Below are 16,590 nucleotides of genomic sequence, written 5' to 3'. Positions count from 1 at the left end.
CCTCCATCCTAGTCCTTCCAGCTTCATGCTTTGTTAAGTGATTGTATCAGTTGGCTGTAGTTATTTTTGGTGGATACTGTGCTTTGCCAAACTCTCTGGTTTACCAAAGAGAAGATGCATTGGGCAGAGGCATCATCTACACCAGCAATCTGTGGAGGAACTAGACTTGGGGGGGGGGGCTGGTATTGGAAACTAGCTAATTCCATTTGGAGGTGGCTGGCTTGAGGCCCTAGCCACCTAATTCTAGGGCTTCCACAGAGGGTCCTGGAGGATCCAGTTTTGCTGTTGCCTCAGGATCTGGGGTTTTAGGGTGCAGAAGGAGCAGTTAGACTTGCTCTCCAGTTAAGCAGCAGAATTTGTGTGTCTTAAACTAAAAACATTAAGGATTCAGCTTTTCTCTCTCCCTCTCCCCATACATGCACAGACACACACACACTAGGAGTTTCAGAGAGGTAGCCACATTAGTCTATATCTGCAAAAACAACAAGAAGTCCTATGGCACCTTAAAGACTAACAGATTTTTTGGAGCATAAGCTTTCATGGGTAAAAACCACTTTGTCAGATGTTTGCAAGGCTTTCCTGGAAGCAGACACTAAGTACCTTGCGGCTGAGTGCGAGACTTTCTCTGTGTGCAAACCCCGAGATTGGCTGGGCTGCTGAGTGACTCCTGCTTGCATGCACACCCACGCACGGAGGGTAGGCTGCGTTCTGCCAGTCCTGTTAGGCAGGAGCCACTCAGGCCAGAGCAGAAGCAGCAGCAGCAGCAGCAGCCCGGAGCTGGGCAGTAGCCAGCCCCAACTTGCCAGGGCAGACAGATCCCGGGGCACATGGAGAGGAAGAGGCTGGCATCAGAGGCTGCAGCAAGATGGATGCTGGGCACTTGCCTGTGCTTGCTGCTGGGTGCTCCTGTGGTCTGTGCCCTCCAGGGACCGTTGCTGCTGCCCCCCGACGACACTGGCCCAGAGAATGCCAGCTGGGAGTCCCAGGAAACCCACAATAATGAATCCTCCGAGCACACAGTCTTCTTCTCCCTGGATTATCAGCATGTGCAGGTTCCCTTTGAAATAACGCTTTGGATCATGCTAGCTTCTCTGGCCAAAATAGGTAAGGAGCCAGGTTTCTTCTGGGCTGCAGCAGGAGAAGGAGGAGGTGGGGGCTCAGACAGGGGAGGGATATTCTGAGAACTAGTTCCCTGCATTGAACATGTTATCACTAAGCCCCAGCTAGGGTAGAAAGCCCTTGCCTAAAACCCTTCCCATTCCTAAGCAAGAGTCTCTCTGGGCATGTCTACACTTAGAAGTTATTTCAAAATAACTAAATTCGAAATAATCCACTCCCAAAATAACAAAATCAAAATAGCGTGTCCACACTACAGAGGAGCCTCAAAATTGGTCCGAGGCAGGCTCCATTATTGTGGATGTGCTACTTTGACTTAAAGCCCCAGGAAGCACTGAGGAGTAATTACTTTGAGTTACTCCGGGGAGTAGTTATTTTGAAAGAACAGCAGCAGGGAATTCACACTAACACTATTTCAAAACAACTATTTTGAAATAAGCATTATTCCCTGAGAAAAGCAGGAGTACAGATGTCAAAATAAGAAGCCTGTTATTTCAAAATAACGAGGTTGGTAGTGTGGACGCTCCGCTTGTTATTTTGAAATAAGGGGGGTTATTTCGAAATAACTCCCTAGTATAGACCAGGGCTCTGAGTGCTCCATCCTGCCCAATGTCTGACTGAAATGCCTTGGATAAGAAAAGTCTGTCAACACGTGCACTTCCCAGCCAGCTTCTCATAACCTGGGGAAGCTCCAGTGGGAAGTGGATTATCAAGAGTATTTTTTAAATCTTGGGCTAGCTAGAAGAGAACAAGGTCTTTTCACTGAGGCATTGAGCTGCTTAAACGGAAAGCCTCTCATCTCTGGAGCATCAGGTCGGGCTACTTGTAGACAGGCTGTCAAAGTAAAGAGCCCCCTGGTCTGATTGTTTCTTTGCACATACTGTACACTGATTTGCCATGTTTTCAAATGGAAAAAAAAACCCTCCACACAATTGCTTGTTAGGTTGTAGTACTACATGTGCAAATGGCAGTGACTTTCCAAAGCTATCTGAAGTCTATGCATGGAGAACTTAAGAACTGTGCACTTGTATCTAGGAGAGAGGAGATCCTGTAAGGATAATGGGAGTTGGAATTGTGCAGTTATATAACTGGAATAACAAATTACAAATGGGAATAATAATCCTTCACTATGTGCCTGCTTTCACATTTCTGCACATGGATCTCCCATTGATATCAGTGGAGTTACGAATAAGGAGCGGAGCAAAGATCCAGCCCATCTCCATGAATACTTTAGGCAAAAGGCTAATATAGTGACAGAAGGGAAATGATGAATACAGGCTACGAACACCATTCACCCTCCCTTCATTAGTACTGCAGAAGCCCCTTAACCTAAGGCAATTATTCAGAAATATGAAATATCTGATGCCTATTTACATTGTAAGGTCTTTGGAGCAGAGACAGTCTTATGTTTTATGTTTCTACACCACCTAGTACTCTAGGAGCCCAGTTCTGGTAATACCAACAATCAATACAAATGTTTGATAAAAAAAAAATTCTTGTTTTTCCATTTGAGTTTGGTCTATTTCCGTTTGTCATTTCATGACTTGTGTTGTAGGAATATCTCTCTAGATTAGATCTGTGCAAAGTAGATCTATGCTATTCTTCACCTTCCCTTTAAGAAGGTTGTCTAGTGATGTGATGTAATGAGATGGCTGGTTTCACCCAAAATTTGGCTGTATTTCAGTAGAGTATATACATCTATGAAGCACTTTGGGATCTTCCTGGATGAAAGGTGCTATAGCATGCTAAAAAGCTTTAAAGGGGTAGCTGTGTTAGTCTGTAAGGGTACGTCTACACTAGCCCCCTAAATCGATCTAGGGAGGCGACTGAGGGTGACCGAAATTGCAAATCAAGCCCGGGATTTAAATATACCACGCTTGATTTGCATGTTCCTGGCCGGTCACCATTTTAGAAATTGACTAGCCCGAAGTAACTGCCCGTGTCTAAATGCGGCAGTGAAACGGGATTCTGATTTAAAGCCCCTAAATCGAATTAGCTGGTAAACCTCATTGAAGGAGCAATACCAACTAATTTGAGTTAGGGCTTTAAATTGGAATCCCATTTCACTGCAGCGTGTAGACGCAGGCAGTTACTTTGGGCTACTCAATTTCTAAAATGGTGGCCGGCCGGGAACATGTAAATCAAGCACGGGATATTTAAATCCCAGGCTTGATTTGCAATTTCGGTCACCCACATTAGCCTCCTTAGCAGGGAGGGCCCTAGACTACCTGCCAGCAACTGGTGCCCTAGGCGAACCATGCAATCGGCGCCCCCACCTCCAAACCCCGTAATGATTTTGCGCCACCATTTGGCGCCCCATTTAACTTGGCGACCTAGGCGACTGCCTAGTTCACCTATATGGACGGGCTGCCCCTGCTCCCTATATCGATCTAGGGGGCTAGTGTAGATGTACCCTTACTTAATAAACTTAAAAAACTACCAATAGTCCTGTAGCTCCTGAAGAAGTGAGTTGTGCCAACTAAAACTCGTGATACCATCTACATGTTTTGTTAGTCTCTAATGTGTTGCAGGATCATTTGTGGTTTTTTAAGTTTTTTAAAGCATGCTATTTATTCATCAACTTCGCATTTTACCAACATTTAAAGCATTTTAAAAATTTACTTCATGCTCACCTAAAGATTCCTACTGGTATTAAGTCTGTAACTTTTCAGCTGGAAAATTATTATTATCATTTATTATTATTAACAGCATCTGTTCGCACCTCACAATACCTGCTGCTAAAAAGTTACAAAGTGGATTGATTTCTCTTTTGTATTTTAGAAAAATGTAATGAAATGATTATATCAGCGTATTATGTTGATTCTGGATAATGATGTCATCTCTCTATCCTTCACCAGCATTTCATCTGTATAACAAGCTGCCGTCGGTTGTGCCTGAAAGCTGCTTATTGATATTTGTGGGACTCATCATGGGAGGAATCATCTATGGCTTAAATGACAAGTCCCCACCGGTCATGGACAGCGATATCTTCTTTCTTTATTTACTGCCACCTATAGTCCTTGATGCAGGTTATTTTATGCCCAGCCGTCCCTTTTTTGAGAACATTGGGACTATTCTTCTGTATGCAGTAGTGGGAACTATATGGAATGTGTTTGGGATTGGCTTCTCACTGTATGGGATATGCCAAGTGAAATCCTTTCACCTGCAAGATATATCGTTGCTCCATAATCTCTTGTTTGGCAGTCTGATTGCTGCAGTGGATCCCGTAGCGGTGTTATCTGTGTTTGAAGAGATACATGTCAATGAAAAGCTTCACATTTTGGTTTTTGGAGAATCGCTCCTAAATGATGCTGTCTCAGTTGTAAGTACTATTCCTTAGGTTTGTATTTAGTGCATAGAGGAAGGATGGTCCCTAGTGCTAGTCTGGGACTCAAGAAACCCTCATTAAATTCCCTGTCCTGTCAAAGACTTCCTGTATGATTTTGGGCAAGTCCCTTAACTTGCTGTTCCTTAGCTCCCCAGCTGTATAATGGGGACAATAGCACTTCTCTACCTTATAGGGAAGCAGTCATGATTAGAGTAGTGTACGTTTTTCTAGTATAGAAAAGGTCCATGGAATGTGGCCCATTGATTTTTATAGCGATTTCTCATTAACTGTCTGCAGTGCAAAGGGTTATAGAATAGGATCAGTTCTAAACACACATTTAACAATATAATATTTACAATCTTTTCTCAGTAACTTCCTCCTCCAGTTAATATAGACACTTGAAGACACTAAAGATATGAGAGAAAAAAAAAAATTTGCGGAGAAGCCTAACAGGTTTTGTTTCAGAAATATAATCAATATGGGAATTAGATTTTGCAAGTGGGATCTTTCCAGTCAACAAACTATATTGAAAGAACTGAAGCAAAAATATACTGTGGCTGTAATTATTGGTGACATAAGAAAACATAAATCTGGTGCTGAGTGGCCTCAGCTCCCATTGAAATCAGCCCATCTCAGAGATGTATTATGCAGGAGGTCAGACTGTGGTCGTAATGGTCCCTCAGGCCTTAAAAACTGTGGATCTATGAAGTGTTCTTTGGAGCCAGCTCAGCACCTTGCAGGCCCTATAATTGTTTAAAGTATTGTTATTGTCACTTGCTGCAGTGTCATAATAGGAACAGGTATGTTTTAGAATTCACCTTTCTCATTTTTTTTTCTGCTGTGAACTAAACCCCAATCCTCTGAGGTCTGGTACTCTTTGGTCCAGCAGAACCATGGATGGTGCTGGACCAGAGAGCCCCTGGACCACAGAGCTCTAGGAGCCAAGCGGCAGGGAGTGGAGCTGAAGCAGTGGCCCCTGCATCCCTAAGGTGATGGAGCCTCAATGGCTCTGGGGCAGCAGAGCCCTGGTGGCCCCAAAGCCATGGAGCCCTGGCAGCAGAGGAGAGGGGGTGCAGCAGGGGAGCCCTGCGGCTGGGAGAGATCTGCTGACGGATCCCGGGAAAGCACAGAGGGTTCACATAACAGTGAGCATTTAAACAGTGATGAGCTATTACACAAGAGCAGTCCCACTGATTTCAGTGTTCACCAGGGTGGGTAAAGATTGCACAGTTGAGCCCTGGAATAGTGAGATCTGTGAGAGGGGAAATGTCCAATATGTGTAGTTTACACTAGGAATGTTAAATATCAGTTAACTGAATAGTCAAGTAACCTCATGAATTCTTATCGGTTATTTGACTAGTCTATAGTCCCTGGTGGTAGAGCCAGCAGCCAGTGTGATCTGGCCCCCTCCCAAGGATTCCCCTTCCACTCCACACTGCTGCCTCTGTATCAGAGGCAGCAACGTGGGATGCCAGGAGGGAGCTGGTCTGCAAGGGGAGCCAGTTTAAAAACCAGCTCCCCTCGCGGACTGGCTGCCTGTCGCCCTGTGCTGTTGCCTCAGATAGAGAGGCAGCAGCGTGGGGTGCCATCAGCCCCTGTCTAGGGGGCATGTCTGAACTCCCAGATCTAGTGCAAGCTAGGACTGAGCTGGGCTGGTGGCCAGACTGCTAAAAAATTTATTGGTGGTGGGGGGAGGGGAGGAGAGGGAAATGAGTGTGGCTGTAGCATTAACCTATAAACTTTTGCTTATCGGTTAATCAGTTAATAGACTACATTATTTCATCCCTAGTTTGTACAATGCTGAGCAGACTATCAGCACTCAATAAATTATTGTAATAAATAAATAAAGTTTATCTAAAGTGTCTCTAATATTTCTAAGGTGCCCAGTCTTTTGTTTTGTGTGAGGTTTGGGCATTGAGGATTGGACATAATATGCTGACTCAGTAATATCAATTTCTTCTGGTGGGTTCAAAATAAGATTCTGCAGCTGGAGTCAGGCATTGCCTATCACAGTATCTTTTATACTACATACTGTTCTCGTTTATATAGAAGAATTATAGGAAAACACAAATTTAAGGTCCATTTCTCAACAATTTATCTTCCCTGTAAAGAAGAGGGAGAATAAAAAATCAGGGAGGGAGAATAAAAAAATCTACATCAAATTTGGATTGTAGAATAGAATGAAATTGTCCATTTTAATCACCAGCCAGAACTTATAGGAAAATATTTAAGTCCAACATCCTGCAAAGTGCCGCACTTCAGGATTATTCAGGCTCTGTGTCAAAGCCCATTGATGTTGATACAATAAGTTGTTTTGTTTTCATTGGGTATTTGTGTACTTATGAGGCAAAACCTATTGGTAAAAAAACAGGCTGTCATTGTCACAAAACTAGAGAAGTATTTCACCATATAGGCACAAGTGGTGAAATGATATTTCATTGTCTGCTGTCATCTCTAGCTAATGTTTGTTTTTTTCTCTTTTTCCTTTTGTCCCCATCTCCCTTTAGGTGCTGTACAAGCTGTTTAGATCCTTTTGTGAAATGTCAACAATCAAAACCGTGGATGTATTTGCAGGAATTGGGAAATTTTTTGTGGTTGGAATAGGAGGGGTATTGGTAGGCCTTTTATTCGGGATGATTGCTGCCTTTACCACACGATTTACCAAGAATATCCGTGTAATTGAACCCCTCTTTGTCTTCCTGTACAGTTACCTATCCTATCTCACTGCAGAAATGTTTCATCTCTCTGGTATTGTAGCGTAAGTATACACAGAGGTTTCCTTATTGATGCAATTAATGCTTTTGGCTATATTCCAAACAGTCAGTCAGGGTTACATCAGCATTGCTTAGTCTGAGATGCATGATAAGCATCTATGTACCAAGCAAAACAAAAACATGGAAAAGGCTTTGAAATAGTTCTGGGCGATAACTATACTGCATGTAAAAACTTAAAAACCAACAAATAGTCTAGTAGCAACTTAAAGACTAACAAAACATGTAGATGGTATCATGAGCCCTGTTATATAGTTACACATAAATGATTATATGCATTCAAATACGCTCACATTATCTGAGGATTTGAAAGATAAAGAAAAGACCTTAGCAGTGTCCCACAGAACAGATGGCATCTGACTTTAAATGGTTTGAAATGCTAGAGGACTTAAGTTTAAAACAAAAAGTTTCAGGGTGTAGAGAGTGGAACAACTTGTGTATTTTTAAACTGGAAGTCATAAATATTTCTGGACATATGTCAAAAGATTCATCAGTTCAGTCAGGCATCGAAATGTCTGGATGTTTATTCAAGCTTGGTTTAGTGTCTTGGGTCTGGAAAATTTGCACAGTGAATATGTGTGAGACTTCTGATGCTTTGAGTTTTGGTCAAGCCAGAACAGGCTTTCTTGCTGTATTTTGTTACTTCTAATTTGAGTCCCAATCAATACCAGGATGTGAAGATGTACACTAAATAGTTGATTTGACTCTTTGGAAATCAGCAAAATTTAGATTTGATCTAAGTTTTGGGCTAGAATCCATTCTAACTCGATCCCCAGTGATTTGCCCATCCCTACTGAATAGCTTATTTAGGTCTATACCCTGCCTTTGTTTTTTGATGGTAATATTAGGAAGGCAGGATTGCTCATGGTGATTGGGATGACTATGTGGTAGGTTGCATACTGCTTCTCTGACTGCACATCTTCCTCCACTTTGTGTGCACTCTAGCATATGTGGTACCTGGTGAAGACCTAGCTGCCTCTCTGGCCAGCAGCCCATTGAGCTACAGCCCTTAGAGCTTGAATGCACAATAGCCAGGCCTATAGCACTCCACTGAGTGTTTGGTATCTTGCGCTATTATTGCACAGGTGACTGGATCATTTCTCACCACCATCTTCTTCTCCTAGAGTGACCTAGTCTATCCAGGGCAAGATTTGGTTCCTTGCGTTTTGGCGTAGTTTTTCTAGATCAACTCAATTCACAGATAAGCTTTCACATCCTGTAAGTATCACAAAACACATTTGCCAACTGATGCCACACAGTGGTATCTGTTATCACCAGTTTCCCCTGCATTTAGATTATGAAGTGTCAATGTGTGTGATGACTCCTTACCAGTTTGACTTCAGATGGATGAACAGACAGACAGGCGCGCTCGTGTGCACACAATGCACATGCACACACACACTCTGACCTTGATGTCAGGGGCCAGATTCATTTCTTAGCTAAACTGATGTAAATTCAGAATCATTCTCAGTGAAGTTATGCCTGATTTCAGTGGCATAACTGAGTGCAAAGGCTAGCTGGTAGCCAGGTCCTCTGACTGGGGTGGGGAGGAGAGGTGGCAATTGCCCTGGGGCCAGGCAATTCAAAGGGGTATGGGGCTGAGATAGCAGTGGCGGCCGGAGCCCCAGGCCCTTTAAATTGCCACTGGAGTGATAGGCTGTGCACATAGTGCTCTGGTTAGTCCTCAGCCCTGTCCCTTCTGTCCTTAGCCCTGACCCTTCCAGGAGAGCGGAGCTGTCCCTCCCCCCCCCCCCCCCCCCCCACTGCCCAGGGACCTGAGGAGGCTGTCAGCTCTGCTGCTTATGACCTAGGATGAGTGCAACTATGGGCGTGGCTATGTGGTGGGGTGATGCACTTTGGGGGTTTGATTTCTTTAGGGCACTGTCATGCTGTGCATTAAGTTGTTTATGTAGACCAGTGACTCTCAAACTTTCCAGACAACTGTACCTCTTTCAAAAGTCTGATTTGTTTTGTGTACTACCAAGATTCACCTTACTTAAAAACTTACAAAATCTGACATAAAATACCAAAGAACACTATTACTGAAAAAATACTTACTTTCTCATTTTTAACATATAGTTATAACATAAATCAATTGGAGTATAAATATTGTACTTACATTTCAGTGTTTAGTATACAGAGCTGTATAAACAAATGATTGTCTGTTTGAAATTGTAGTGTATACTGACCTAGCTAGGGCTTTTTGGCAGGTACTTCCACTCGGGTAGCCTGATGAGTGGAAGTACCTGCCAACTGTTGCGATTTCATTATAAGTCTCTTGGCATTCAATGGATTTTTTTAAAGATCCAGCACCTGGAGTCAATCTTAGTTGCTATTTTAAAAAAGTATGTTTCTGGTTCCCATGATTGTAGGTAAATCTTGAAAGCATGAACCCTAAAAACCAGAAACCAAATAAAAGAACCCCAGATTTCTTATTTAAAAAAATCTAATGATTTTTAAGACAATTTCTTGAATATGGGGGCTTAATTAGTGAGTTTTGAATGCTTGGGATTGGCAGCACTGAGACTGTCAGTGGAAAACTGAAGGATAAATATATGCATGTTGTTCAACTTGCAGTTGATCATCCCAATGCAGGGGGCACTGAAGAAACCTTCTCTAGATGTGGAAAAGGCATTTGACCATATAGAAATAGATGATCTTTTCCATAACTGAAAGTGCATGGAGAAGTGGCAATATTGAAAGGTCATAAGGCTGTTTAGGAGGAACATGGCATTTGTTGAGCTATCTGTATCTACATTATGTGTCTGGAAATACTGGAGGTTGATAGCCAAGAAGATAAATGCAAAATATTGATGTCTGAACTAGAGTTAAAATATGTGACTCCTTTAACAACAATGTATAAAACCCAGAAATTATTTTTGTTTAAATATTGCAAAAACACTTCTGTACATTAGTTTCAGTATCAGTCTAACAAAAGATTCAAGAGACTGATTCATATTAGGAATGGAGACACCTTTACAAAACTCCTTTACAAGTTTCAAAAGGCAGCTAACTATCTAGGGTCTTTAAGTACAGCCTTAAGTAGTAATTTAAGTAGTTTTTAATGTTAAGAATCTGACTTTAGCCTTTAAGAACATAATTAACTATGGGCTAAATCCTTCAGTCTTGAATAAGATACCAAAACTCCCATTGACATCAGTGAGATCTGTGTCTGAGGAAGAAATGCAAAACTGGACCTATTATTTCTAATGGACAAAGAGATCTTATCTTATCAGAATCAAACTCCTTATTGATGGAAAAGGCTGTGTAAGGTCATCTAGTCCATCTGCCTGGAAATGTTTGCAATCTGCTGTCTCTGAACCTGACTCAAGAAACAGAGCCATCTAGTGTGGACAGTCACAAAAGCAAAGATATTTAATATTTCCCTAGTGACTGTAAAGTGCAACTAGATTCCAGAGATATTCGCCTTATAGACAACTCCAATAATGATTATACTGATAAGAAGAAAATGAAACATTAAACATCCACCTACTAAATAATACAGCAGAATCTGGATGATTTGTTTTGAAATCAATGGCTGTGTCTAGACTAAATGGCTCCATCGATGGAGCCATGTAGATGAGGGTTGTAGGCAAAGGGAAATGAAGCCGCGATTTAAATAATTGCGGCTTCATTTAAATTTACATGGCTGCAGCGCTGAGCCGACAAACAGCTGATCAGCTGTTTGCCGGCTCAGCGCGCTAGTCTGGACGCTCCCGCGCCAACCTGAAAGCCTTTTATCTACATCCCCGTTATGCCTCGTAGGATGAGGTTTACCGGGGATGTCGATAAAAGGCTTTCATTTCAACAGGGTAGTGTCCAGACTAGCGCGCTGAGCCGACAAACAGCTGATCAGCTGTTTGTCGGCTCAGCGCGGCAGCCATGTAAATGTAAATGAAGCCGCGATTATTTAAATCGCGGCTTCATTTCCCTTTGCCAAAAAAACAAATCTACATGGCTCCATTGACGGAGCCATGTAGTTTAGACGTACCCAATGATACTATGATTTATATAAAGAGGAATCATCTATACTTTACAGACATTTGTTTCCTAGAATGGCCAGTACAAAGCAATATTTCAGTATTGTTAAAAAATTATAGTTCATGAGAAAAGGTAAACTAAGGCTCTGTTTTAGTATCATGTGACTGAACAGTGAAATAAATATGCTGAATAATCAGCCTGAAAAGAGAAGACATTCAATCTTAATGGCGCTTTCTTCTGTCACAGTGTTCTGGACCCATTATGGAGCCCATTTTCTTTTCTTTTCTGGATCAACATGATTGCTTGGACAATTCTTGTCATAAGAAAATGTGATTACCAATAATGTTATACTTTAAGAATTAACTATCAGAAGTACAAAGATGCCTTAAGGCTCATTTGTGTTCTCTAAGCCTTTTCAACTACCCTTTCAAAAAGATATGGTCAAGCACATTTTTTGTATTATGCTCGTGCCTGTGATACCAGGTTAGGATCCTGAAAATATTTTGCCCATACAGTATTTTTGGTGTTTTGAAATAAACATGGCTGTTGTAGTTTAACTTTATTGTTTTGCTCTGTAAATATCTACACAGCTGGGTCTATCAGGGTTTGTTAATTACCTGTTGCTGAGCCAGCGGTGGATGGGGGGCAAAGGGGGGTGAGGAGGAAAGGTCACAAGAAAATGAGCTTCATTCTGCCCTTGCTAATAGTAACATAAAACAGGAATAACTGTGTTGTAATTAATGGTTTTTTACTGGTAGAAGTGGAGGGTGGAGGCTGGTGACAAGAGAATTGGGCACTTTTGAAGTGCCTCATTTTCATTCCTCTGTCTAGAGAGGGATGTAGTCTAGACATAGCCTTAGTGTGGACGCTCTGCTGCTGCTATTTTGAAATAACTCCTCTCCAGAATAATTTGAAGTAATTACTCCCCAGTGCTTTTTGGGGCACTAAGTTGAAGTAGCACGTTCACAATAATGGAGCCTGCCTCAGAGTAATTTCGAGGCTCCCCCTAATGGCGACAAACTATTTCGATTTTGTTATTTTGGGAGTTATTATTTCAAATTTAGTTATTTTGACATAATTTCCTAGGGTAGACATGCCCTTAGATCCTATGTAGATCACACCGATTTATCTCAGTGGAATGCTAACAGCTTCAGAGGAGTTACACTGATGTAGATTAGAAGAAAACCAGGCCCTTTGCTTCTGAGAGTTGTTGCCAAACGAGCACTAGTGACCAGAATTAAGAAACTGATATTTGTCTTGCATTCAGTACGTCAACCTTTAGTACAAAATGTTTCTGCCCAAGTAATATTAGCCCCCACTTTAAAACCTCAATTGCTTTGACCTTCTGAGTTCACTAGGTTGAAATTATATTGATTTGAAAAGCTGATGAATTAGGCAACCCACATGTATCTGTAGTTTAGAGAACCAATTATCTATGAACAATTAAAGGGTAAAAGTTTTTAATTGGTTATTTACACTTCTTAAACAACCTTGTAAGAACAGTACAGGAAGAGGTAAAATGTTACTGCTGCAGTGACAATCTCTAATTTCCTCATGAGTACGGTGGCCCAGTTGAAGTCCTGCTCTGTGTTCATCCCACAGCCTAGAGGGCATGGTCAGTAAGATTTCTTTGGTATGAGCTGAGCTCTTTGTAGTTCTTCAGCTGATTCACGGGATCAGCAACGCAGCTGTGGCCAAAGAGTGTAGAGTGCTATTCAGGCTGGAGATGGGGATGTAATGTGCTTCCCCCATACTGGGCTGTCTCTGGTGCTGCTTAGAACAGGCTTCCTGGGTGCTGTGCTGTCTGTCCATTGCCCCGAGAGTCTGACACAGAAGCCATGGATCAGCCAGATTTGAAGAAGCCCTCTTCAAACCCCTCATGCCAGCAGCACATGAGCTGCTACCTCAAGTCTCTGTATTCTGAAGGCCCCACTAAACTGGGGTGATCTCCCTGTGGCTGATTATGACAGTTTTTTAGGGCCAGAATACAGTTCCCAAAGCTTCATAGCACAGTGTAGAATCTGGGTGAACATTTTTGTGCTTGACAGTTTCCTCAGTCCTCCTTATCACAGGCTACTTCTCAGCACAGCGCCTCTGAGAATGCATGATCCTACATGGCGTACAGATGTGCGAGTTACAGCTGGTTTCAGGGCTGCATGGGGTGGAGTTTTAAAAAGACATGATATACACTCAAACACTGGAAAAGCTCTCGAGATTTTTTTTTTTAATTCGCTATTCTGCTTTTGAGGGATCAACATTTTATAGGCCAGATTCTGGTATAATTTATACTTGTGTGAACTCTATTGAGTGAGTTGAATTACTTTTGATTTGGAATTTGCTTCTGTAATTCCTGTCTCTTCAGTGTTGTCTCATTTCTTATTCTCCCTACTACCAGTTTGCTGCATTGTCTTGGGTCTTTCATTTGCACTGCAGCTCTTCAGGCCAGGCACTATCTCCCTGTTACGTACTTCTACAGAGCCTAGAACAGAGGGGCATGAGCCATAACTGGGACCCTGAAGCACCATGGTAATACAAATAACAATGGGTACTACAGGGAGCAATTTGTATTGTGTATAGGGAATAGTCCTATACCAGGGACATTAATTTGGTTATCATCTAACGGGCCTAATATGTTTCTAATATTGATGAGTTTTTTATTCCAAAAATTGAAGTTAAGTCTTGATTAGAATCTGTTAGTGTTGCACTGCTAGTGACAAACAAATTACAGGAAGTGAAAGATGGAGAGGTCACATATTCCATATATTAATAATTATATTAAAATGTTACATTAAAAGAATGTTGCCAAGTTGCAAAGTAAAACACTGAAAATGTAGGAAATGCCAGAAATAAGGTAGCCCAGGGAGAGGTATTAGATCTTCTCAATAAAATATTTATAAGAATACTTTAATATGGGCAAATGAATGTATTTCCCCTAATCTCATTCTGAGAAACAACTGGACCTTTTTTGCTGAAATTGTGCAGAAAACATCAGCCAGAGACAGACACCCCGGGTGGAAATTTTCAGCCTAATTGGTTAAAGTTTGGCAAAGTTATAAGGAGCTGAAAACAGGATCATATAATGGAAAGCATTGGGTAATATTAACTATAGATGTCACTATATGCTTACAATAAAAGTAATATTTTAGCATGTATTAATTAAGCGCTAGAGACAAATGCCCTTGATCAAATAGAGTAGTCTCACTGATTTTCAATTGAATTACTTGAGAATTAAACTACTACTCAGTGTGAGTTTCACTGTACCCTAAACCAAGTCTTACATTGTCTTGGAAAGGCTATAAAACATTTTTTGTCTATCTACCATGTCTAATTGCTTTATTTTCTTTCCTTAGCATTATTGCTTGTGCCATGGGCATGAAACGTTATGTGGAGGCAAACATTTCTTTGAAGTCTCACACAACAATCAAGTACTTTATGAAGATGTGGAGCAGTGTTAGTGATACCCTTATCTTCATCTTTCTTGGGGTCTCTACCATTGGAGACAACCATGAGTGGAGCTGGTCTTATATTTGCTTTACCATCATTTTCTGTCTTATTTGGAGAGCACTAGGTAGGATGAAAAAATCCTGTTCCTTTGTGGGATTGAAATGTATGATCTCTGAGTTTATTATGTATCTCATTTAAGCTGAGGAGGAGAGTGACTCTTTGAAAAGTACCAGTTGCCTAGCATTCAGAACATAACCTGTAATTATAACTGCTGGCTTATTTAATACTTCCTTTTGTATTTCTACCATGTTTCCAGCTCACTTTATCACATCCTTCATTTGAAAATGTGATTGACTCCCAGTGTTCCTGTATTGGATAAGATAAACTGGTTCCTGAGCTAACTAGTGGGAGTTTGTTGTTTTTGGAGCTGATCATCTTAAGCACAAATCCTATGGGCTTTTCCTAGTGTGTTTATAGGTCTCTGGACACAGATTGATTGAGAGGAGTGCCTCAGTATTGGCTTCGATTCCTGAGTACTCAGCTCCTCTAGCATGTATTCAGAGGCAAATGCTGTATTAGATGAAAGAAATAAGTCACGCATTGGCTTGATTGCATGTGAATCATTGCTCATAGCTGGGAGGATTATGGACTGGATGTTATGTATAAGCAGTTCTGTCTGCTGGCTGAGCTAATAAGCTGTATTATAAGCTGGAGAAGTAGAGGCTTGTGTTTTGTAGTGAAATGTGAATTTCCACATGTGTCTGTGTAGCTGGGTGATCAATCCAGAGTCTTTATACACAACATGTAGTCATCTCTTACAGTAGATATGGGATGGAATTATATTAAAACTACATTAGGAACAATGCCTAAAATCAGACCAGATTCCTCCTGGCCCTTGTACAAGTACAGTGGGCAGAGAGGATGTGACAAGCCCATCGCTTGCTTGTTTGGTAACAGGAGACAGAATTACAGTTCCTGCACGTACAGTAGCATAGGGACGGCTCCCTCCCTCCTGCTCTGTGCCCCAAAGGCAGGGAGGATGGAGATCCATTACTCCAATCATCCATGCACTGTCCAGTAGAGCTGGCCACTCATGCAGGAGGAGCAAGCTGTATCCCATAAAGGGAGGTCACAGCTGGCACACAAGGTCTCTGCCTGGAACTCCAGGAGCTTATTGCGCTTCCTTATGGAAGAAAGTCTTATAGCTGTGCACTGCCCTTTATTATGGGCTGTGCCTTCATGTCCACCTAGAGGTAAGGAATCAGTCTGGCTTGCTTTCCTCAATGGATTTGAAGTTCACCAGCGAATAATAGTCAGTGGCCAGCAGCATTGATAGGAGAAGTGAAATCTGGCAGGCAGCATAAGTTCTGAAGTCACTTCCTCCATGTCACCAACCCCACAAAACACATGACTTGTCTTGTATGATCCATAAATACCATAGGCCAGATTTCACCACCCGCACCCTGCTGGCTCCACATTTTGCTATTTTAGTTTTAGTCAGTAAAATCCCTGTCAAGCATGTTTGGAATAGTTCTACTGTGGAGGAAAATCTCCTTATTGTCTAGAAATAGAGAGGAGCACATTTTTGCTCCAGTCATTCCGTCTTACTGAACCATGTCAACTTTACATTCCTGCCCCTGCCCCTGGGGCTGCCTTAGTGTCTGACACAAGTTCAGGCACTCTCTATATTGCTCTAACTTATGCCAGCTAATGAGGGCCCTCAAAAGCACTTACACCTGCTGTAGATTATGGGAATGCATCAGCATTCTGAATATGTCGCTGTCCTTGTCAGCTGCTTGCTCTGCTCCCAGCATTAGGTTTGTGATAACCATGAATTTTCACTACATCTATTGATATCTCTATCTTAGGTGCTCATATAGCTTCCCCAGTTTCATATGCCTCCCTTAGTCTATCTTTATAGTCCGGTGGTAGTTCCAGAGAAGGAGGCAT

At 41.8% G+C, this 16,590-nt stretch overlaps 1 protein-coding gene across 1 annotated transcript in view; it reads left to right on the top strand.

The window, feature by feature from the left end:
- Nucleotides 1-756: 756 nt before the first annotated feature.
- Nucleotides 757-16,590, top strand: part of LOC102454649 (sodium/hydrogen exchanger 2-like) — a 67,521-nt gene continuing 51,687 nt past the window's right edge. The window contains exons 1-4 of the mRNA XM_025188353.2: nucleotides 757-1,104; nucleotides 3,975-4,438; nucleotides 6,952-7,202; nucleotides 14,547-14,764. Coding sequence (XP_025044138.2) covers nucleotides 828-1,104; nucleotides 3,975-4,438; nucleotides 6,952-7,202; nucleotides 14,547-14,764 — 1,210 coding nt within the window. The 5' untranslated portion in view covers nucleotides 757-827. The remainder of the gene's footprint in view (nucleotides 1,105-3,974; nucleotides 4,439-6,951; nucleotides 7,203-14,546; nucleotides 14,765-16,590) is intronic.

The sequence above is a fragment of the Pelodiscus sinensis genome, chromosome 13 (assembly GCF_049634645.1).
Source record: "Pelodiscus sinensis isolate JC-2024 chromosome 13, ASM4963464v1, whole genome shotgun sequence".
Classification (NCBI taxonomy): Eukaryota; Metazoa; Chordata; order Testudines; family Trionychidae; genus Pelodiscus; species Pelodiscus sinensis.
The sequence above is the reverse complement of the archived record's forward strand: the minus strand, read 5'-3'. Positions and strand labels throughout refer to the sequence as shown.